The 24,180-nt window shown below is 40.6% G+C and overlaps 2 protein-coding genes and 1 long non-coding RNA gene across 7 annotated transcripts in view; 1 reads left to right on the forward strand and 2 right to left on the reverse strand.

The window, feature by feature from the left end:
* Positions 1-18,140, reverse strand: oacyl (O-acyltransferase like). Of its 3 annotated transcripts, none has more exons than XM_061927343.1 (15): positions 17,783-18,140; positions 14,775-14,908; positions 14,617-14,695; positions 14,402-14,537; positions 14,129-14,325; positions 13,756-13,971; positions 13,589-13,691; positions 11,940-12,041; positions 11,692-11,857; positions 11,547-11,626; positions 11,362-11,466; positions 10,050-10,173; positions 9,773-9,959; positions 224-366; positions 1-146 (listed from the first exon to the last, which is right to left on the reverse strand). In XM_061927343.1, the coding sequence occupies exons 1-15, from the start codon at positions 17,937-17,939 to the stop codon at positions 42-44; spliced, it is 2,034 nt and encodes a 677-aa protein (XP_061783327.1). In that variant the 5' UTR covers positions 17,940-18,140; the 3' UTR covers positions 1-41. The 3 variants fall into 3 exon arrangements, with proteins under 3 accessions (XP_061783327.1, XP_061783326.1, XP_061783328.1); XM_061927342.1 differs by having other exon boundaries at positions 11,362-11,472; XM_061927344.1 differs by lacking the exon at positions 11,940-12,041 and having other exon boundaries at positions 11,362-11,472.
* Positions 15,748-24,180, forward strand: part of LOC133574957 (uncharacterized) — a 23,205-nt gene continuing 14,772 nt past the window's right edge. Inside the window, exons 1-2 of the long non-coding RNA XR_009811438.2 lie at positions 15,748-15,867; positions 15,933-16,007. This is a non-coding gene — a long non-coding RNA (uncharacterized lncRNA). The remainder of the gene's footprint in view (positions 15,868-15,932; positions 16,008-24,180) is intronic.
* Positions 19,142-24,180, reverse strand: part of znf532 (zinc finger protein 532) — an 18,730-nt gene continuing 13,691 nt past the window's right edge. For all 3 annotated transcript variants that reach the window (XM_061927339.1, XM_061927340.1, XM_061927341.1), the window contains exons 5-9: positions 23,802-23,964; positions 23,392-23,706; positions 23,152-23,264; positions 21,624-21,756; positions 19,142-21,555 (exon numbers count right to left, since the gene is read on the reverse strand). In XM_061927339.1, the coding sequence (XP_061783323.1) occupies positions 21,055-21,555; positions 21,624-21,756; positions 23,152-23,264; positions 23,392-23,706; positions 23,802-23,964 (1,225 nt within the window). In that variant the 3' untranslated portion in view covers positions 19,142-21,054. The remainder of the gene's footprint in view (positions 21,556-21,623; positions 21,757-23,151; positions 23,265-23,391; positions 23,707-23,801; positions 23,965-24,180) is intronic.

Raw genomic sequence — 24,180 nt, forward strand, 5'->3', positions numbered from 1 at the left:
TAGGCTTAATTGCTTTAATTGTGTGTTCTTGACGTCTGTATTTATTTACATTTCCATTTCAGGAGTACGTAGGGCTTCTCAATCAGCGCGGTTAAAACAAAGCCAGCTGCTACTGTGAGCACCAGGTGTCCCAGGAACAGGTACATCTAAAAAGCACAAATGTAGGGTAAATTGACAATTAAAAGTCAAGTTATTGAAAGTACCAAAGTAATGAAGAACTTACAAAGTTGAGGTCTGTGTAGTGGATGGGCGTCTCTTGTAGACCGATATAGAGGAGGATGAAGACGGGATGTACCAAGTAGCAAGCAAAACTGATGTTGGCGAGCGGAACCCAGCCACCAAACGATAAGACACTACAGATTATACCTAATGAAGGATAGGGAGAACAAGAATACAATTGCTTATGGACAGTTGTTTTAAAGACAAAAGCAAAATTAGCTAAAAAAAATGTTTACGTTTGTATGGTAACGTCATTATGAAATACTCTACTGTTAGCGTGCTAACAAAGAATCAGTTATAGTTACATGAAGGTAAGTAAGGTAATCCAGGATTTTTAGGTTGCAACATATTAATTAGCTAAAATACCCCGAACGGGACAAGCGGTATAAAATGGATGGATGGGCTATCATTAAAAGGATAGCAGGCTAACTGTAGCATGTTGCCAGAAATTTTTTTAGCATACATGCAAGTATCAAAATCCATTATTTTAGGTTTGAATCATGGGTGTCAAACTCTGGCCCGCGGGCCAAATTTGGCCCGACGTGTATTTTCACTTGGCCCGTGAGGTGATATCAAATTAACAACAGAGCTGGCCCGCCGATTATATACAGCGGTGGTGCCGCGGTACACCGCTAATTCTCATACTTGCCAAACCTTCCAGGAGACTCCCAAATTTCAGTGCCCCTCCCGAGAATTGTAACGTCCCCTTTTCGTCCAGTCCAACGAGCGCTGGCTCAGTTACATAATATACGCGGCTTTGGCACGCTCACATAAGTGAATGCAACGCATACTTGATCTTCAGCGATACAGGTTACACTGAGGGTGCCAGTATAAACAACTTTAACACTGTTAGAAATATATGCCACACTGTGAATCCACACCAAACAAGAATGACAAACACATTTCGGGAGAACATCCGCACCGTAACACAACAAAAACACAACAGAACAAATACCCAGAACCCTTTGCAGCACTAACTCTTCCGGGACGCTACAAGGTGTGTGTGTGTGTGTGTGTGTGTGCGTGTGTGGGGGTGGGGGGGTTAGCGTAGCGGGGGTGTAGATTGTAGCGTCCCGGAAGAGTTAGTGCTGCAAAGGGTTATGGGTATTTGTTCTGTTGTGTTTATGTTGTGTTACTGTGCGGATGTTCTCCCAAAAGGTGTTTGTCATTCTTGTTTGGTGTGGATTCACAGTGGGGCGTATATTTCTAACATTGTTAAAGTTGCTTATACGGCCACTCTCAGTGTAAACTGTATCGCTGTTGATGAAGTATGCTTTGCATTTAGGTGTGTGTGTGTGTACAGGAGCCGCTCATATCTTGTGACTGGGCGGGCACGTTGTTAGAAGGGATGAAAAACGGACGTGACGACAGCTCGTAGAGGACGTTAAAAGTTGTGCCTGTAAGGCACGCCCCCAAGACTGTGGAATACGAGATATAATGACTGATTAACACCTTCGTTCGATAATGAGGGATGCCTCAGCTCAAAGACTGAGCCCCGACATTAATGAACTAGCATCCAAGAAAAGATGGCAGGTATCTGGCTTGGGCACATCAGATTAGATCAGTGTGTTGCAAACAGAGCAGTTTAAAGTCCTGAATGGTTGGTTTATTCATTATTTTATTTTCAAATGTATTAGCCTGTGGAAAAAGTTAATGTTGATATTGATCTCAGAAGGCTGCAAATAGAAAAGAGGCATTCAATTTTTATTTAAATTGTATTTGATATGCCATTGATATTTTTTAATTATTATTATTATTATTTGAAACTCAATTTTGCATGTCACTATAACGTTATATAAGCCTTGCTTGTTCAATATTTAATACAAAACTTGTTTGGGTCCTTATCAAAAAGGTTAATTTGTTCAACCTTGGCCCGCGGCTTGTTCAGTTTTAAATTTTGGCCCACTCTGTATTTGAGTTTGACACCCCTGGTTTAAATGATTAAGATGAGGTAAAATAGAAGTATAAACCAGAAGCATGCTGTCAAAAATGAGTAAATTTGAATTTTTGTGTCGAGGATGATGATAAATTGAACATTAGCGTCAATGGAAGGTTTGCCTGCATTCTCTCGCTTTAAAGGGGAACAGCACTTTTTGGGGAATTTTGCCTATTATTCACAATCATTATGACGACAAATGGATTTTTGTAATGCATTTTAAATATTAAATAAACATAGCTCCACTATTCCGCCCATAAAATCAGATAAATAACCATGCAAAAAGCGCCAAAAATACTCCATTTACATTTCGTGACTTGAATAATACCGTATTTTTCGGTCTATAAGGCACACTTAAAATCCTTTCATTTTCTCAAAAATCGACAGTGTGCCCAATAACCCGATGCGCCTAATGTACGGAATAATTCTGGTTGTATTTACCGACCTCCAAGCAATTTTATTTGGTACATGGTGTAATGATTAGTGACTAGTAGATGGTAGTCACACACAAGAGATGCATGTCGACTGCAATATGACACCAGTAAACAACTCCAAAAAATGTAAATGTTCTATGGAGAATATAGAACATTACACACAGCACTCAAAAATCTGTCAACATGTTTTATTACGACTTGGTAAGCTATGAAGCCGCACCGCTTGATGGATTGTCGGCACATTACGGCTACCGTAGTCAGACATATGAGTATTATTATGGTGTATGTATAAGGACCGCAAAATAGCACCCATTAGCAGACATATTGTCTGGCGTTTTGTTTCACAATATTATGCAAAACCAACTTTTCTTACCTTCTGGTACCTGCTGATCTGTATTTGGGATCTGCATAAGTCCTGAAAATTCGCACCCGTCCGCCTTTGTAGTCCGTAGTCGATAAACTCCTTTTACTCTATCTTCTTGTTATGGTGCATTCATCCTGTGCTGTTGCCATTTCTAATATAAAGTAGCGTAAAGTTCTAACTTATATCCGTCATTAGACTCGCTATGAAAGCGCTAAAAACTACCGGTGTAATAGGTTTACATAATTCACCCACGGAACTTTCCGGTTGGACGTTTTTTCACGGGACCCATTTCCGGTATTGTTGTTGCACTAGTGAGCCACGGATGAGGAGATACTGCTCTGTTATTGATTTAAGTAAAGTCTGAATGCCATTAAAACAGTTAGCTCCATCTTTTGACACGTCTTCCACTGCTATCCTTGCACTCTACACCGCTACAACAAAGACGACGGGGAGAAGATGATGTCGAAGGTGAGCCACGTAAATAAGACGGTGTATCCTGAAGCGACTGTCAGAAAGTGACTTGAAGATGGTCTGTAAAACAATCTATGCGCCTTATAATCCGGTGCGCCTTTTGTATAAAAATAAATCTGAATAGACCCGCTCATCGGTAGTGCGCCTTATAATCCGGTGTGCCCTATGGTCTGGAAAATATGGTCACCAGGTATTAGTGATATTGTTCTTATAAGCCAGGGGTGTCAAACTCAAATACAGAGTGGGCCAAAATTTTAAACTGAACAAAGCCACGGGCCAAGGTTGAACAAATTAACCTTTTAATAGGGACCCAAACAAGTTTTGCATTGAATATTGAACAAGCAAGGCTTATATAACTTTATAGTGACATGCAAAAACGAGTTTCAAATAATAATAATTGAAAAATATCAATGGCATATCAAATACAATTTAAATAAAAATTGAATGTCTCTTTTCTATTTGCAGCCTTCTGAAGTAAATATCAACATTAACTTTTTCCACAGGCTAATAAATTTGAAAATAAAATAACAATGAATAAACCAACCTTTCAGGACTTTAAACTGCTCAGTTTGCAACACACTGATCTAATCTGATGTGCCAAAGCCAGATACCTGGCATCTTTTCTTGGATGCTAGCTCATTAATGTCGGGGCTCATGCTTTGAGCTGAGGCAACCTTCATTATCGAACGAAGGTGTTCATCAGTCATTATATCTCGTAGTCCACCCGGACCACAGTCATGGGGGCGTGCCTTAAAGGCACTGCAATTAACGTCCTCTACGAGCTGTCGTCACGTCCGCTTTTCATCCATTCTAACAACGTGCCGGCCCAGTCACAAGATATGTGCGGCTTCTGTACGCACACACACGAGAATGCAATGCATACTTGATCAACAGCGATACAGGTTACACTGATGGTGGCTGTATAAATAACTTTAACACTGTTATAAATATACGCCACACTGTGAATCCACACCAAACAAGAATGACAAACACATTTCGGGAGAACATCCGCACCGTAACACAACATAAACACAACAGAACAAATACCCACAACCCTTTGCAGCATTAACTCTTCCGGGACGCTACAAAATACACCCCCGCTACCACCAAACACCCCCCCCCCCCCACACACACACACACCTTGTAGCGTCCCGGAAGAGCTGCAAAGGGTTCTGGGTATTTGTTCTGTTGTGTTTATGTTGTGTTACAGTGCGAATGTTCTCCCGAAATGTGTTTTTCATTCTTGTTTGGTTTGGGTTCACAGTGTGGCGTATATTTCTAACAGTGTTAAAGTTGTTTATACGGACACCCTCAGTGTAACCTGTATCGCTGTTGATCAAGTATGCGTTGTATTCACTTGTGTGTGGCAGAAGCCGCACATATTATGTGACTGGGCCAGCACTCGTTGGACTGGATGAAAAGCGAACGTGACGATTTTCGGGAGGGGAACTGAAATTTGGGAGTCTCCCGGGAGGGTTGGCAAGTATGAGAATTAGCGGTGAATGCGGTGTTACCGCGGCACCGCCGCTGTATATAATCGGCGGGCCAGCTCTAGTGTTAATTTGATATCGCCTCAAGGGCAAAGTGAAATTACACGACGGGCCAGAGTTTGACACCCATGTTATACAGATAAACTATAGCGGCGACGTGATCACTTGGTTTGTCCCTGCATTTACATCATAAATCATGCCTCTGACCTGGAAAGTAGATGGATGAGAATAAAATCTGACAAATTGGGACACTTTGACCGCCTGGAACTGACGAGAACAACATTGAAAAGCCCCTGTTCTTCTTTGGCTCCATTCACGCTTCCCGTTTCCTGTGGCTCTGCTGTGTAGTGTTAACAGTTTCCTCTCCACGCCTTTAGTGTGTGTTTTCCGTTTTTTTACACCTTTTGTGTGCATTCACATATCCACAATATTATGTCAGACCCACTCGACGTCCATTACATCCGGTCTCCCCTAGAGAGGGGGGGGGGGGGGGTCACCCACATATGCAGTCCTCTCCAAGGTTTCTCATAGTCATTCACATCAAGGTCCCATTGGGGTTGTGAGTTTTTCCTTGCCCTTATGTGGGCTCTGTACCGCGGATGTCGTTGTGGCTTGTGCAGCCCTTTGAGACACTTGTGATTTAGGGCTATATAAAAAAACATTGATTAATTGATGATTGATCCTTAATTTTTTTTTTTTCCTCACTCCTTTTTGAGTGCCCTTTTTGTTGTTATTCTTATTATTTATTTTCTGCATTGGGGTCCTATTCTGGCAACGCTGATTGTGACAAACCTATTGGTCAACATGGACCCCGTAGAAAAGAAACGCCTCCACTCTGGGCCCACTGGCTTTGGACAGACTCTTGATTATCACAATCAGCTGCTGCGTGATTTGACTGCCGCCCTCCAGAAGCTGTCTGCCAATGTCGGCACCCTCAGCCAACGTGTCGATCAGACAAACACTGTGACTCGCTGGGACGGGGACCTTCTCACCTCCTCCAGCAGCTAGTCTATTCCTCACCCTCCCCGTTACACCGGTGAGTCTAACTCCCAGGATCAGTTCCTCCATCAGTGCTCATTAGTTTTTGACCAGCAGCCTGGTTCCTAATCCTCTGACCAGGCTAAAATAGAATTCATCATGAGTCTGTTATCTGACAAAGCCACCGCCTGGTTCATGGAAGTTAGTAAGAATGCTCCCGCTGTGCCCATGTCAATGCACCTGCGTACTAAAGATAATGAAAGGGTTTGATCACCCCCTAAAAGGCAGAGAAGCAGGCAGATTTCCGTATTGTAGCTGCAGAGAGCGGATTTGGTTTGATTGATTGATTGAGACTTGTATTAGTAGGTTGCACAGTGAAGTACATATTCCGTACAATTGACCACTAAATGGTAACACCCGAATAAGTTTTTCAACTTGTTTAAGTCGGGGTCCACTTAAATTGATTCATGATACAGATATATACTATCATATATACTATCATCATAATACAGTCATCACACAAGATAATCATCAGGGTGTATACATTGAATTATTTACATTATTTACAATTCGGGGTGTGGAGGGGGGGGGGTTAGGTTTTGGTTGTTATCATCAACAGTTGAGAACAGAGAAATGGATATTGAAACATTGTAGGTCTGACTTGGTAGGATATGGACAGCAAGTAGTGGACATAGAGAGAGAGAGAGATCAGAAGGCATAAGAAAAGTATCTACATTTGATTGTTTACATTTGATTATTAACAATCCGGGGAGGGTGTTAGTTTAGGGTTGAAGTTGCCTGGAGGTGTACTTTTATTGCGGTTTTGGGAGTGCATTCCACATTGGCATAGAAAGAGAATGAGTTAAGACCTTTGTTAGATCGGAATCTGGGTTTGACGTGGTTAGTGGAGCTCCCCCTGGTGTTGTGGTTATGGCGGTCATTTACGTTAAGGGAGTAGTTTGACATGTACTTATCAGGGAGGTGTAGCGGATTTTATAGACTAGGCTCAGTGCAAGTTGTTTTACTCTGTCCTCCACCCTGAGCCAGCCCACCTTGGAGAAGTGGGTAGGAGTGAGGTGTGATCTGGGGTGGAGGTCTAAAAGTAATCTGACTAGCTTGTTCTGGGATGTTTGGAGTTTAGATTTGAGGGTTTTGGAGGTGTTAGGGTACCAGGAGGTACGCTGCTTGATGCAGCATTTTTCGCAAGGAATTAAATCATTGCATCAAGAACAAACTTGCTACCTGTGATGAAACTGCCACCTTTGACACAGCCATTGACTTGGTCATTTGTCTTGACGACAGAATTTGCGAGTGTGATAGAGAAGACGCTAAGGAAGATAGCCAATACCTTACATCTTCACCGAAGAGAGCAATATCGACAGCGGCAGGAGTCGAACCTTCTGTTTTCGCCCTCTTTTTGTGCTCTTGTGAGTATTTAATTATCCTTTTCCATCCTTTGTAAATGAGTTACTGTGTATAACAATTTCCCTTGTGGATCATTAACGTTTGTCTAAGTCTAAGTCGACAACTGTTCCATAAACTCCTCCCGGGGGCATCGTTACCTGTGGCAAGACTCTATAGTGTGTCAGGTTCGCAACAGTCCGCATTAGGTGACAATTGTTCCTTGCTGTCACACCAGGTCTCATTCACCCATCTTCCTCTCCATTGGGGGACGTTTTTCTTTTTTCCGTTGAGAAATAAGATACATTTTTGCGGCCCCGAGTTGACTATCGTGTTATAAATGACATAACTGCGAAGAATAGCTATCCTTTGTCACTCATGGATTCAGCATTTACTTCATTATCTTCTGCTGCTGCTGTTTTCACTCAATTAGACTTATGCAACGCTGATCACTAGGTGACAATTAAGGAGGGGAGGATGAGTGGAAGACCGCTTTTATGGGGCATTTGGAATATTTAGTTATGCCTTTTGGCCTCACTAATGCGCCCACGGTTTTCTAAAATCTTATTAACGACGTACTCAGGGAAATGATCAATCAATTCTGATTTGTGTACCTTGATGACATTCCTATGTTTTCTAGAAATCTCCAAGAACATGTCCACCACGTCCGTCTCGTCTTGCAGAGGTTATTGGAGAATCGGCCATATGTCAAAGCTGATAAGTGCAAATTTCACTCCCTATTGGTGTCGTTTCTGGGGTTCATCATGGAGAAGGGCAATCTCAAACCGGAAACTGACAAAATCCAGGCAATGGTCCTACATCAAGGAAGCACTTGCAAAGGTTGTTGGTTTTTGTTAACTTCCATAGGTGATTTATCCGCAACTTTAGCAGCAGAGCTGAACCAGCCTCCCAGCGGGTGAAAGAAACTATGGTGTGAGGAATAGAGAGCTACTGGCCATTGTTCTCGAGCTACAGGAGTGGAGGAGACTGCGACACCATTCCTGGCCGTCACAGATTGTAAAAACCTGGCATATAGCACTTCTCAAAGACTCCCGCCAAGCACGTTGGTCACTGTTTCTTCCACGCTTCAACTTCTCTATTACATACAGAACTTGCTCCTGCAACAACAAACCTGATGCACTCTCCAGAATTTACTGTTCTGCCCCTGAGGAAACTACTCAAGAGAACATAATACCTGTGGCTCAAGTGATAGGAACACGCCAATGGAAGGTGGAGAGAAGGGTGTCCGATGCCGCCTCAGAGACTAAGGTCACCGACAATGTTCCTGCAGGCAAGTTATTTGTACTTAATGAATTGAGATCTGAAGTCCTGCAGTGGGGACACGCGTTGAAGTTCTCCTGTCATCCAGGTGTGAGGCGCACTCTGTTTTTATTACACAGAGATTCTGGTGAACGGCGATGGAATGAAACATCAAAGACTTTGTGACTTTTAGGGCAGGGGAGTTCAGTATCTGGTCGACTGGTAAGGGTACGGTCCTGAAGAGCGCTCATGGGTGTCCAACTCCTGTATACTTGAACCATCCCTTCTGCGCGACTTCCACTCTCTCCATCCTGAAAAAACAGGTAGTCTGCAGTCTGCTTTTAGTTGCAGTACCTGATTTCTGCAGATCAGGGGGCGCAGCCACCTTCGCGCCCACCTGAATCCTATTTCTTTCTGACTACTTAAGCTCTATAGTCTATTCACTTGGAGCCAGTAGATTCCTAATGGTTCGCCCTTCCAGTCTTGTTCATCTCCTCTGCTTTGGGTCCATTCACGCTTCTCGTTTCCTGTGGCTCTGTCCCGGCGCTGCCATGTAGTATTAACTGTTTCCTCATCACACCTTCTGTGTGCATTTTCGTTTTTTCACACATTTTGTGTCCATCCTTAGTTATTTTTCCTCACTCCATTTTGAGTGCACTTTTTGTAATTATGTTTATTATTTCCTCTCTGTGTTGGGGTACAAGTACGAGTATATCTAAGTATTTGTCAAAACACATGAAGCTGGGATGAAAGATGTGGCCGGGAGGACAATTTGTTCTGTAAATTAAAAGTGTTTCTCCCGTTCTTCCGTGCTGTAGGAAATTACGGTGTACGCCACACACAATCATTGGAAAAAGTTAAAAACACTTTGTTGTGCTCCTCTCCTTCTGACTGCGACCTAGCCAAAACCAAAGGTTGTGTACCTAACCATCCATCCATCCATCCATTTTCTACCGCTTATTCCCTTTGGGGTCGCGGGGGGCGCTGGAGCCTATCTCAGCTACAATCGGGCGGAAGGCGGGGTACACCCTGGACAAGTCGCCACCTCATCGCAGGGCCAACACAGATAGACAGACAACATTCACACTCACATCCACACACTAATAGGCCCATTTTGGGTCCTTTTCGGTAATGTCGACACCATGGTAACACGAAATGTTCCAAAAAATAGGGCTGTAGCCACCATCAAGACCTTTCCAACAAAGTGAGATATACATACCTCCATATCCCTCCTCGCAGGCCAGGATGATCCAGGTGATAGCCAGAGCCCAGACTGGTCTGTGCAGTCCCTGGTAGAGCGCCTGTGGCACAGAAGGGTGCGCCGAGTTCCCCTTGAGGGCGTAAGCCGAGCCAATCAATGCTGCCAAGATTGACAGACAACACAACCAACCCAGCACTGCCTGCCACTGGAGCGATAACGCAACAACACAAGCATGTTAGTGTAACTGCATTTTATTTTGCATAACTGTGATATATTGTAGCAAGATAATAATTACCTTGTGCTTTAACAGTTGTCCTTTTCTACTGGTTAAGTATATTCCGGTTAAGATTCCTATCAAAAATGGTCCATATCTGGTGTGGGGTTTTACATAATAATACAAGACGTAATTCTCCGATGTCCTGCAAAATAGATCAATGCATTAAAAAAAATTAAAAAAATTAAAGTTAAATATTTACATGTTTCTACTAAGTATTAAATTAAAAAGATCTTCATACATAAAAAGTAAAACATTTTTTTACAAAAAACATTATTAAGTATAGGGCCTTATACTTAAGTAATGTCATGTTAGGAGTGTAAAGTCATAATGATGAATAAGCGAATAATGAATAAAGTCATGACATTAATAGAATTAAATTTTAACTTTTTTCTTTGTAATGTTTCAAATATATTCTCTTGAAACTGTTTTTCTTGAAATATTGCCACTTTGTTCTCAACATATTACTATCCATCCATCCATCCATTTTCTACCGCTTGTCCCTTTTGGGGTCGTGGGGGGTGCTGGAGATTTTTTTTTTTTTTTTTTTTTTAAATGTGGACTTTTTCTAAAATTATGACTATGTAACATTATGGCATTATTCTCGCAAAATGATGATTGTAAAATGACTTTTCCTCATAGCTTTTATATTTATACGCATATTTTCTTTTCTATATTTTTTTTATTTGTGGCCATATTTCAGCTTGTTAACTTTTTCCTAGAATGTATTAACATTGTTATTTTAAATGTATTACTTAGTCCTTAGTCAAAATATAAATAACTTTTTTCCCTAAAATTTGTAAATTTTCTTTGAAAACTATGATTATTTTGTAACCTTACAATTTTGTCAATTTTTTTTTAGAGTGCGACCATGATACCCTTTTTACAAGTCATGACTTTATGTATTGCCACTTTTAATTTTTTTCTAAAATGTAGCGTTTTTTTCTTGTAATACTTTATTCACTTAAAATTCTGTCCTTTTATTTAAAATTATGACTTAATTCTTTAGACATAACAATTTTTTCCTTTACCTGTGGTTATAATTCAACAATTTTTTGTCGTAAAATTAACTTTTTATTCCAATGATATTACTTTATTTTCATTATTATTGTAAAATTACAATGTCACTCTAAAATTACAACTTCCATCCATCCATCCATTTTCTACCGCTTGTCCCTTTTGGAGTCGCGGGGTTGTAAATTTACATATTTTTCAAATTACTCCACCTGGCTCTGCAATGTGACCTTACTGACTATATTTATTTCCAAAGTTCCTAAATAACTTTCCCTTTATATATGGTTGACTCCAAAGCAGTTGCAGTTTGAGGTCTTACAGTGTAGAAGGCTGGAAGACGGGGAGTCGCAGGAGTCCAGTTACAACAGAACTAGCCAACATGGTCGTCAACAGGAGGCCCCCTGCCACGACTGCAAAAACACATCTGTTCCTGGTGGAATATGCAATGAGGCCATTGATCAAATAGGTTTACATAGGTCTAGACATTATAACATGTGGACTTACATTCTGTAAAAATATACCAGTAGAGGAGTGGTGGCATAACACTGGAAGTCCAAAGAGAGGTACCACGTCCAAGGAACACACTGGGAGGATATCGGGTCTAATATAAACAACTATTGAAATACGAAAGTAAATATGAATAACTTACTATCTCATGGACTGGTAGTAGATTGCTAATCAACAGCAAGTTCCCCCACCAGTATGTTTTACAATCCATCACGTTGTCTATGAATGGAAACCAGTAAGGACCCCAGTGGACCACAGAGATAAGGCCAATGGTGAGACACATTATGAAGAGATGCAGCGGCTGGATTCTGTCCCGGAGATAGACAAAAACAATTGGAGTGTTCCGTTCTTGTAAAAATAATCTGTTCATGCACTTAGCAGAGAGATAACCTTTTCAACCTCCTGAATAGGTAGCCCAACACCAGACCCGGACTCAGTTTGTCTTCAGCTCTTTGTATCGAGTTAAGTAGGGACCTGGCGCTAAGTAGACCCCTGAAATACAGGCACTGCTTTAGAGGTAATGTAGATTCAAGCATGTCAATAAGTCGGAAATTGTCTACTTGGCGTTTACGAGGGTCGATGGTCCAGTCAAACGGTCGCATAAGGTAGTATTTGGTTTGTTTGTGCATTGATAATTCATCAGTAGTCCTGACAGCAAACATAATCTTACCAGATAACGTCATGTAGAGACATACTTGCCAACCCTCCCGGATTTTCTGGGAGACTCCAGAAATTCAGCGCCTCTCCCGAAAACCTCTCGGGACAAATTTTCTCCCGAAAATCTCCCGAAATTCAGGCGGAGCTGGAGGCCACACCCCCTCCAGCTCCATGCGGACCTGAGTGACGTGTTGACAACCTGTTCTCACGTCCGCTTTCCCAACATATAAACAGCTAATGATCGAGGGCGAGTTCTTGGTTTCTTATGTGTGTTTATTGTTAGGCAGTTTCATTAACGTCCTCCCAGCGCGGTAACAACACACAACAACAGCAGTCAAGGTTTCGTCCCCCGTAAAGCAGTTCGTCTGCCGTAAACAGCAATGTTGTGACACTTTTAAACAGGACAATACTGCCATCTACTGTACATGCATATGTGACCCACCCATAATGTGTCACATTTTTGTGTTGATTTATTTATTTTATTTTGTGGTTTGAATTCGTTTTTGGAGCTGTCATTACAGATTTGTCAGTATTCACATTGGTCAGTAGGGGGCAGTAGGGCGTTTCTTTCCAATTGAATGCTATCACCTGCAGACCGGAAGTGTCTTGTCATTCTGATGAGCGCAACCAGTCTGTGAACAATTGAAACGTCCTGTGTGCCTTTTCCTCCTGTATAACAGGTTAGTTTTGGTGAATCAACTCACTGAATAATATCCATGTGATCTTTATAAGTTTAAGTACACATTCTGATGGTGGAGCCTAACTCTTAAGTGTTTGTGAGTTGTAGTTTGTATTTGTGAATGAATCCAGTGCACAGCTGTAGTAATCAATACAAAAAGGCGACGTGAGTGCGCAATGTTTATATAGGAACTTCTGATCCTAATTCAGACTCCCAAATTAGAGCTCCCGTTTTCTTATTGATTTTATAATGTATATTTGTATAATGTGTGTGTTCTGAAATAGTGACAGAGAATAGAACAAGGATGGACAATTCAACCCTTAACTCAACAATGAGTAGATGAGTGTTATGTGCGTGTATGTGTAAATAAATGAACACTGAAATTCAAGTATTTATTTAATTTATATATATATATATATATATATATGTAATAAAATATATATATATATATATATATATACATAGCTAGAATTCACTGAAAGTCAAGTATTTCTTATATATATATATCTTAACCACGCCCCCAACCACGCCCCACGCCCCACCCCCGACCACGCCCCCCACCCCCCACCTCCCGAAATCGGAGGTCTCAAGGTTGGCAAGTATGTGTAGAGATCACGGTAAAGTAGCTGGTTTGTAGGAATGTAGAATTCGTAGAATTTCCGACTTAAACAATTTTTGCCGTAGAAGATACAGTAAATCTTACCCCAGCAGAAGGAATGTGTCTACTGCCAGAAAAACTGGTCCGCTGAGAGAAAACACATACAGAGGGCTTCTTTCGACTGTTTTCTTCCAGTCTTTGTAGTTATCTGCAGATTATAGTTTCAAACAAATGATACAATCGTCATTTGGAAAGGTGTAGCTTGGTCGTACCAAGGTTGTTAATCACAGGGAACTGCGCGGAATGGCCGCACATGATCCATAACAGGCTGAGAACACGGATGCCATTCAAGGAGGAGTAGCCGCCTTCAGGGACCCTGGTGGAGGAAGTGCTGAAGATGCCTCGACTGGTCGTCTGAAGGGAGAAGGCCTTCAGACATTGGTAGACGCAGCTTTGAGAAAAATACGAAGAGCCACGACTGACGCTGTCTGTGGAACAGATTTAGCAAATAATACAAAATGTTTTTTTTGTTGCCACATTGTAGGAAATTTTGGCAGTTGTGTAAAAAAAAACAACATTCAATGTCTGTGAAATTCCAAAGAAATTGGACATGGTCAATTGAAGAACCCATTATTTTATATTTACCAGTTTCCTCAATTGAGCAACCATTTATCACTCCACCCGTAGAACCATTAGTCTTCAGAGTCCCGTACATATCGAGGCCAGTGTTTAAACTGGTGGACTCTTCACTCGGCGTGACGGCTCTGTTCCTTTGCCATCTAATTGTTGCTGTGAACAGGGTTGCTGCGAGTGGAATCACTATCAATAGGCAACACACAAGCCTATGGGAGAGACCGTTGTCGGTTCAGTGGGTTAAAATTTGCGATGAACAGTGAAACATTTGATATGATGTCTTACAGGCACGTAACATCTGCTGCATCAGAAGTAACCGTCTTTGACAAGCAATGTGTCATGATCAACTCCTGGGTAGAATCGTTGACCAAAATAGAAGGCAAAGGAGGAATGAGGGACTTGTGGCCATACTTGAAAGTATCTGTTTAAATAAAGCAGCAGATCTATTGGATTGACTGTGCACAATTGTTATGAATGCAAAACACTTTAAAATCACTGACCGTACAGTACCAACGTTTGTACCTCCTCTTCGTCACAAGAATCAGGAACACAAATACCAACAAAATACTGGATTGTTCCCTGTGAAAGTAAAACAGGATTTTTTTTTTTCCAATTTATTTTGAATGTATGCCTGTGCAGTTGCAATTATTGTCCTAACCTGCAAGAGGAAGACTTGACAGTACTGTCCAGAAAAGGTGGGGCTATGGGCAGAGCGACACTGCTGCAGCAAGCCCGGCTGGTTGGCAGAACCTCCTTCAACATTACTACCCATCTTTCCAAAAGCATCATACACTGAAAATACACAACATCATAAAGTCATACCAAAGACTATAACAATGGGACCCATTAATTACCTCCCTTCTTTGCACTCAGCATCAAGGGTTGGAATTGGGGGTTAAATCACCAAAAATGATTCCCGGGCGCGGCCACCGCTGCTGCTCACTGCTCCCCTCACCTCCCAGGAGGTGATCAAGGGTGATGGGTCAAATGTAGAGAATAATTTAACCACACCTAGTGTGTGTGTGACAATCATTGGTACTTTAACTTTAAAATAAACAACATCATAACTGTAACAGATATAAACACAAAGGTAACAGATAATCAATTTAATAAAATGTATTTGGCTCCAGCACCCACCTCGACCCCCAAAAGGGACAAGCGGTAGGAAATGGATGGATGGATGGTATTTGGATCATTAGTATTAGTAGATAACAGTACAGTTGGCGTCATTTATTTTCTATTGGAAAGTGCTTTGTCACCACCTACTGGCCATTATAGTAAGTGCAGCTGTGGAGCTACAGTAATTTAATGACCCAAAAGTTACTTACGTCCAATATCGCTCTAAGATATCTTTTACCGCAGTTGGTTAGATATGTGGCAAATAACATTATTGCTTCTTTTTATTTTAATGCGTGGGTTTAAGCCGTTGAACAAATTATTTGAAGACAAGCTAACAGGATGTGGATGTCAAGGTAGGATGTGGGTTAGTTAGTTTAAACTATCGATTTGATATATTTTCCCTAAATATGCACACATATTATTGTGTACGCTAGAGACTGAGGGTGTGTTTGTTTATAACACCTGCTTAGCTCACAAGCAAATCATGTGTACACCTAGCATAATAAACCAGCATGAGCTGTTCATTCGGTGTTTAAAACAAACATTCCGTTAATTAAACCCAGAAAAATGGCGCCAGTTTAACTGTCGTGACGGCTGTGAGGTGAAAAACGTACAAACATGCAATGGAAAAGGTGTGTAGAAACGTTTATAACGACTGTAATGCAGTAAAATGTTTATATTAACCATTGGAAAATAGTATCTTTCAGCTGCCACTGTTTGACAACGTGAAAACGAAGGACTTCTTCACAACGAAGAAACTCATTGAATTGACGTGAGTAAAGCACACCATGTCTGCATTTCTATGTATTGAAATATGTTTGTTGTGCCTAATGGAAAAATTAAGAAATGAACAAATTAAAAAGATGGTTTGACAAAAATAGACTATCTTTGAATGTCTGTAAAACTAACATAATGCTATTCGGTAACAGTAGAGGAGAAAGTCAAACACAAATACAAATAGAACGGAATAGAAATTGAAAGAGTAAATAAATCAATCAATCAATCAATCAATGTTTATTTATATAGCCCTAAATCACAAGTGTCTCAAAGGGCTGCACAAGCCACAACGACATCCTCGGTATAGCCCACATAAAATGAAACCAAATTCTAGGTATAATGATTGATGATAAATTGAACTGGAAATCTCACGTAAAAAATATACAACATAAAGTAGCAAGAAACACGTCAATAATGAATAAAGCAAAACATGTTCCAAAGACATGCACCTGGGGATAGGTTGATTGGCAACACTAACTTGGCCTTAGTGTGTGAATGTGAGTGTGAATGTTGTCTGTCTATCTGTGTTGGCCCTGTAATTAGGTGGCGACTTGTCCAGGGTGTACCCCGCCTTCCGCCCGATTGTAGCTGAGATAGGCTCCAGCACCCTCCGCGACCCCGAAAGGGACAAGCAGTAGAAAATGGATGGATGGATGGAAGTAGCACAAAACACGTCAATAATGAATAAAGCAAAACATGCTCCAAAGACATGCACCTGGGGATAGGTTGATTGGCAACACTAAAAATTGACCATAGTGTGTGAATGTGAGTGTGAATGTTGTCTGTCTATCTGTGTTGGCCCTGTAATGAGGTGGCGACTTGTCCAGGGTGTACCCCGCCTTCCGCCCGATTGTAGCTGAGATAGGCTCCAGCGACCCCAAGGGGAATAAGCGGTAGAAAATGGATGGATGGATGTTCTAGACCAAAAATCCCTCCATATTCTCTACTGCTTGCTAGTGTTACCATATCTGAGTTATTGTGTAGAAATATGGGGAAATAACTACAAAAGTACACTTCATTCATTAACGGTGTTACAAAAAGATCAGTTAGAATAATACATAATGTTGGGTATAGAGAACGTACAAACCCTTTATTTATTGAATTAAAAATACTGAAATTCCACAACACAGTGAATTTGCAAACAGCCAAAATTATACACAAAGCAAACTACAATCTGCTACCCAAGAATATACAACAATTCTTCTCAACAAAAGAGGAGAAATATATACTTAGAGAAAAATGTAATTTAAAACATTTGTATGCACGTACAACAATTAAGACCTTCATTATATCAGTATGTGGAATTAAATTATGGAATGAATTAAGCAAAGAAATCAAACAATGTACTACTATGATCAATTTCAAGAAACTCTTCAAACTTAAAGTGTTTACAAAGTACAAAGAAGAAGAACCATGATAAATATTCTGATTTTATCTCATCCATCCATTCATTTCAAGATAATCTTACTCATCTCACCATATGAAATATAACTAACTTACTTCACCAATTATTATTTATTTATTTTTATTGTTATTTCTTATGGAGTATATTGTGAATAAATTGAGAACTGGAAGTGAACAAAAGTTTTAGCAACTGCTTCTTTCTACTCCTTTTCGAACATGTTGAATGGAGAAACTGGAAATTGTGATGTATCATGTTCGAAATAAAGTCAAACTCAACTCAACTCAACAATGGAATATTTCTATAAGAAATTACCCACGTACAACACAAAGGTACATTGACTTTACAAAATAATGGTCATGACTTACTGACAACTGCATATTCCTTAGGCTTGTCCTGGTTTATTTCCCTCAGGAAAGTATTGGTATCCATCATACATTGTTTTGACACTGCCAAAGCCTGTGTTCTATTAAAAAATGTACTTAAACCTGCCAAAAGACACAACTTCACCCAACCCAGCGCCATTATAGAAGTGACTTCATCTTTTTTAGGGGAGACGGGATTTAAATAACACTGTTGCTTGGATTTAAGATAGAGTGGGCTGGATTGGCAACTGTAGCTTGGCAACTGTGATGAATTTTTCACACCTGCTTTTCTACACCAGGTGTGAAAAGATTTGGTTTCACAAGAATTAATCAACGAAAACACAGATCCAGGGTGTTGTTACGCCCTTATGGAATCAGCACAATTAGAAGGCAAGGCGGACAAGAATAACTCCGTTTGTTATTTTCAATTACCATATATTTTTCCAGGTTTGCTTTTATAGGTCAAAATACATATTTGGTTTAAATTTAACACTAACTGGATTTGTGAAAGAACGTTAAATGCTTCACAGTAATAATAGCATGATGATTTCTCACTGCCAAGAAAGCTTAAGTTAAATGCAGGATTAAAACACGAGCTACACATAGTAATTCTATTGTACTAGATTAGAGTATGTTATTCTAAATTCTCAATGCATTCAATCGATCACAACTGGAATGTTTGGTTTGTCTTTGAAGACGTTCCGCCTCTCATCCAAGTAGGCTTTGTAAGTTTTAACACTAGCCGCTAGACCAATCTAAGTCTAAGACTATCCATCCATCCATTTTCTACCGCTTGTCCCTTTCGGGGTCGCGGAGGGTGCTGGAGCCTATCTCAGCTGCATTCGGGCGGAAGGCGGGGTTCAACCTGGACAAGTTGCCACCTCATCGCAGGGCCAACACAGAAAGACAGACAACATTCACACTCACATTCACTTCCACAGTCTAAGACTAAATCTGACGAATCTAAGTCTATGAGCATAGTTGGAGGTGAAACGTCTTCTAAGACATACCAAACAGTCCAGTTGCGATTGATTGAATGCCCTGAGAATACAATGCACTTGGATGAATTAGAACGTCCATAGACATGTTATTTCAAATATGATAACTTCACTTAAAAATAATGTCTGTTACCAATATAAAATAAGTTAGGGGTAAACATTCAGCATTAATTATTAACTATCAGTGTCCTCCCCATACAGGGTTAATAATGATTTTGAGAAAAGTACTAGATGTTGTTCAGCATTGACCGCCAGGGGGGGTACTTGTTCTAAAAACCTAAACACAAACTACAGTAGTCACATTCAGTATTGGGCAAATCAAATGCTCTGTTAGAAATAAAAATAATAATTACAATCCATCTAGAAGCTGATGATCCTTTCACTATTTATTGACATACAAATTAGTGCCCAATCGGCAGCAGCAAAGACAACATTCAATACATAGACTGCTTCTCGCAGGCAGTTTTACAGCAAAAGACTTAAGTCTTGTCCAAGTAGCTCCTAGCTACCCCATACAGCTTTTAAGGACAGTATGTCTGCCCGTTAAAGTTGTCAATGGAAATTTGAGGTCTTGCTAATGCCTCTTAACTGTTACAGGTTTTCTAATTAGTAGTCAGGAGTAACAGCCCAATTTACATTCTCCAGAGTACGAATGAACAGAACAATGTTAGCTATGTGAGGCGAAGCTGGCATGTATATTTTTCTGATGTTTCTGAAGTTTTACCTGAAACACATTGTATGACCCAAAAGTCCTAAATTTGTAGAAAATTTAGTACAGTATGTTTTGAAAAATATCCACATTCGTGTGGACGTGGCCTAAGGACTAAGGCTCATTTCGCCAAAACCATACAATACAGTTGTACGTTATGTAGCTCTCCATAACAAATGAAAAAATAAAAAGCTCTACTATATAAAAACAACAACAGGTCAAGTCTTTAAAAACATGGAGTACAAAAACTAGTTTTGTTCAATTGAAATCAAAAAGTAACCTTCATACATGGAGGGGAAAATAAGTATTTGATCCCGTGTTGATTAGACAGTCAATAGATTTTTAATAGTGTGTTTACTGTAACAGAGCAACAAAATGTAAAAACTAAAACAAGTAATAATACAAAAAAATTGAGAAAAGCTATAATTAATGTATATTTGATTAAGTGAAATAAGTATTTGAGCCCCTCCCTGCCAGAAAGCCTTCTGTCCTGAAACACACAAATGACTCATGTCCCTTCGGAAACGTACTCCTAAACTCAAATCATTATAAGGACAAAAGACACCTGTTACAGAATTGGTCTAGTCTATTCCAACCTCTCCGCCAAGACAAAAGGGATGTCAAAGGACATTATGGGCAAAGTTGTAGACTGAAATTGACTTTTCATAACAAGAAGCTTGTTATGAAAGATAGCACTATTAGCGCAATAATTTGGAAATGAAAGAAGTTGCCCTTGTTTTGGAGGTCCAAGCCAGTTTTGACCTTGTGAGCCAAGGGTGACTCAAACAAAGGCCCACAATTATGAGAGGAGGAGCTGGTTAATGATCTTAGGGGAGTTTGGTCCACAGTTAGCAAAGAAAAAAACCCATTAGTAACATACTTTGATGTAATGGATTGAGATCCTGCAGTGCCTGCAAGGCCCCCCTTTCAACAAATCACATGTACAAGCCTGTCTGAAGTTTGTCAATAAACACCAATATGACACAGATAAGGCTTGGTATAATATGTTTTAGTCAGCAGAAGCCAAAATTGAGCTTTTAAGCATTAACTGGAACTGATGTGTGTGGAGACAGAGAGATACTAAATACGACCCCAACCATCCCTACTGTCACACATGACATTGGAAGCTTTCTGCTTTTGGGGTATTTCTTTACCCAAAATCTCTCCTGAGATGTTTACAACCCTGGTGACCAACTACAAGAAATGTTTGACCATTGTGTTTATCAACAGGGGTTTCTCCAAATACTAAGCAATGTTTTGCATATCAATGCTTTTTTGCTCTGGATCAAATCCAAATTAATTCAAAACCTTTATTGAATCTGTTGTTAAGGTATTTTTCACACCCCGTCTCTCTATGTTACAGTCAACTTAAATGAACAATTTCGGATGTTTCATGGAGGAGCGTTAACTTACAAAAATCAGCATGGGACCAAATGCTTATTTCCCCCACGGATGTGTATTTGTATACTATAAACAGTTTATTGCAGTAATTTTATACAATAGGACCCCAGCCAATAGATACTGTACAACTATATAAAAGGAATTCTACAGTTTTGATTATTGAGGATTCATTTCTCAGCCGAACTGAGTCTTTTGGCCTTGATAAATGCCATTCCATGTGTCCTCATGTGAGTGTTGAGGTTGCCCTCAGTCTCAAACTGTTTCCCACACACTTTACATTTGGTCTTTGACATTCCATCATCATCCTGTGCTGTAACTTCCATGAGGTTCTCCCGCTGGTTTTCATTATCATCCTTACCCCTGTAACGGGCGAAGCATTGTGGCTCCTTCAGACGATGGACGATGAAAAGGTGTCGGGACTTAGAGCGCAGGGAAGTGTAGCATAGTCCACACTCCTGGCACTGGTAGGACGAGTGGTCCGACTTGTGCTGGGGGATGTGCTTGTGGAAAGCAATGATGTCCTCGGTGGTGAAGCCGCAGACAGCACATCTGTGAACTTTGGGTATGTTAACTTTGAGCCTCTTCAAAGGCTGCAAGTCTAAACCACGGGGGTTTAACTCTGGAGACACCTTCTCTTCTGCATCCTTTTTTCTCTTGGGGCTGGCAGTCTAAAAAAGATGTGTCAGGAATGTGTAAAAGGTAATGTTGCAGTAAAAAACACATTTTATATCTGTACCGATTTCTTCTCCGGCGAATTATCTGTGGGAGCCGCGCTGGCATTCTTCTCCTCTGAAGCTCCATGCATCAACTGAATGTGCTGATCGAGCATCACTCTCTTGGTGAAGGTCTGACTGAGCAGTGGGCAGTGCCTGATCAAGTGTAATAAAATCACAATCATAGTCCTCGATGAACTACTCTGATATTCTTGCATAGCCCCACATTTATACTGCTGGATCCATCTTGAATATACCAGAAACATTTTTTTTTACTTGTTTTTTCTTGTCAGCAACATGTCAAATCATTGTTCTTCTACGAACTGTTCAGAACTAGGACCAAAGACTGAAATCTGTTCCTTGAACCACCATGTTCTTGTAGCTACATGCAACACCTAGGAACATACACATACATACAGTACTCATTCAGGTGTCAAAAACATCATGAGTGATTACTACCTTATTATTACTGCACAAGTCTAACTTCCCTTGGTTCTGCTGCACAGGACCTGAACAGTTTGGTGGTTTAACAACTTGAAATTCGGCATAAAACTTAAGCATCAAAATCCTGGCAGAAGAGCTGACCCTGTTCATATCTATAATTAAGGACTGAAATGATGCCCCTGGACCCCAACGTTTTTGTAGCTATACGCAACTCCAAGGGCCATACATACAGCACTCAATTAAGAGCCAAAAGCATACAAATTATTACTAAATACCTTTAATACAGTTGGATTTATGTCTCGGAAATGTCATCAGTCTTACTACATCCCAAACGACAAGGCTAGAGCACTTGTCTCACAGTGGTTTGTCCTCGGACAGTGGAGAAGATGACGTCGGCAGAGGCATCGCAAACAAAAGAGTAGTTGCAAAACGGACCTGCTAGCAAGTGTAGAGCGAAAACCACACAATCCACCGGTTCCGAGCATCTCCTAACGAACACCAGATCCATCGTCCACAAAACAGACAAACTGGAATTATGGTTGGTCAGCAACAACAGTCTTCGGGACAGCAGTGCGATTATCATCACAGAATCTTGGCTACACTCGCTCTTCCCCGTCTTTTAGCTGTTTATCTAAAAGATCGCAGCCTGCACAGCTTTGATGGCATTAAAGACTCTGGTAAGAGCAGAGGGGGAGAGCTGTAAATGTATACACTGGATGACTGAAGCACAAACTGTAAAAGTATCTATACCCACTGCTGTCCGGATCTAGAGGAGATCTCAGTAGTATGCAGACCCTTCTACCTACTGGAAGAGGTCATTGTTGTCATTTTAACAGTTGTTTAAATACCACCCCATGCTAACGTTAGCTTAGCACTCTCCCTACTACATGATGCCATCATTAAGCAGATGCAGACCCTTCCAGAAGAACCCTTTGTTGTGGCTGGGGACTTTACTTAAGCCTGCTTGAAGAATATGCTCCTCAGATTTGTGCAATATGTACAGTCTGACCTGTAGTCCAAGAGCAAATCCATTTTTTCTTGTGTCATACTCACTGGTAATATTTTTTTGGTGCACAATATTATCCATATGTAATAGCCTCTACTCACGGGCAGGTGTATGCTTTGTGCACTCCCTTGTGTTTGAGGCGGTTGTGTCGGCAAAGACTGTGAGTGGAACTGAAGGACTTGTCGCACTGTCGGCATGGGTGCTTCTTCAATATCTAATGTAGAAGAGGAAGAGTGGATAAGCTAGCACACATTTGAACTTTTCTGTTATTCAATATAAATCTCACAATTTTACTGCCCGTGCATTCAGGCTCCTTCTCGAAAATATTTGCAGATATTTACCTTGCCATGTTCTTTTTTCATGTGATTCAGGAAGACCTCTCTGCCAGTGAAGACACTGTTGCACTCTGCACATGTATAATCTGAACTAGTATCTTTCCCCAATCTGTTTTTGCTGTCTTTTTTGGGTGATAAAGGTGCAGTCTTCTTCATGCCTTTGTTTTGTCCATTGGTGTTTTGCCCATCCTTGTTGTTGTTATTGTCATTTGTAGGGCCATTGTTGATGGTGCTGTTTGAATTTGTAGGTTTGGCGCTGAGCGGGAGGTTGATTCCTAAGTTTGGTGGACCCTCAATAGTCTTCAGAGTTCCATGAATGCCCTGGGAAAGGAATTCAAACCACATATTGTTATATTTTCATATCAGAGAGCTTTGATTGAGTTATATGAGCTCAGTGTTATGTTAACTAGCCCTACCTTTATATGGTCCAGCATGAGCTGTTTCTGTGCATAGTGCATGGAGCAGTCGGGGCATTTGAACACAGGAACTTTATGAGTGACAACATGCTGGTCAAAGTGTGTGTAAAGAAGAGACTGCAAAGTGTACACAGTATCGCACATGGAACACTTGTATATAAGCCTGTCAGACAAAGACGAGAAAAAAACAATGTGGTGAATACAATTACTCTCTCTCTCTTGTTACACCTGCTCAGGATGGACTATCTAATGAAAGGTTTCCATGTGGAAAAACAAACATCGATGATAAGCCACCATGTCTAAAATCTACAAATCCTCCAACGGATGAACAACAAGGATGATTTTCCTTCGAAAAATGAATTGGTTCAGGGTATTAATT

Source organism: Nerophis lumbriciformis, linkage group LG32 (assembly GCF_033978685.3).
Source record: "Nerophis lumbriciformis linkage group LG32, RoL_Nlum_v2.1, whole genome shotgun sequence".
NCBI classification, from domain to species: domain Eukaryota; kingdom Metazoa; phylum Chordata; class Actinopteri; order Syngnathiformes; family Syngnathidae; genus Nerophis; species Nerophis lumbriciformis.

Excerpts from the sequence above, each read along its gene's own strand:
- oacyl (XM_061927342.1), bottom strand. The coding sequence starts at position 17,939 with ATGGCGCTGGGTTGGGTGAAGTTGTGTCTTTTGGCAGGTTTAAGTACA. Across the intron at positions 12,042-13,588 it reads GACACATTCCTTCTGCTGGG|GGGTCTACTTAGCGCCAGGT; the intron begins GTAAGATTTACT and ends CCTGTATTTCAG. Across the intron at positions 9,960-10,049 it reads GACAACTGTTAAAGCACAAG|TGGCAGGCAGTGCTGGGTTG; the intron begins GTAATTATTATC and ends TTATCGCTCCAG.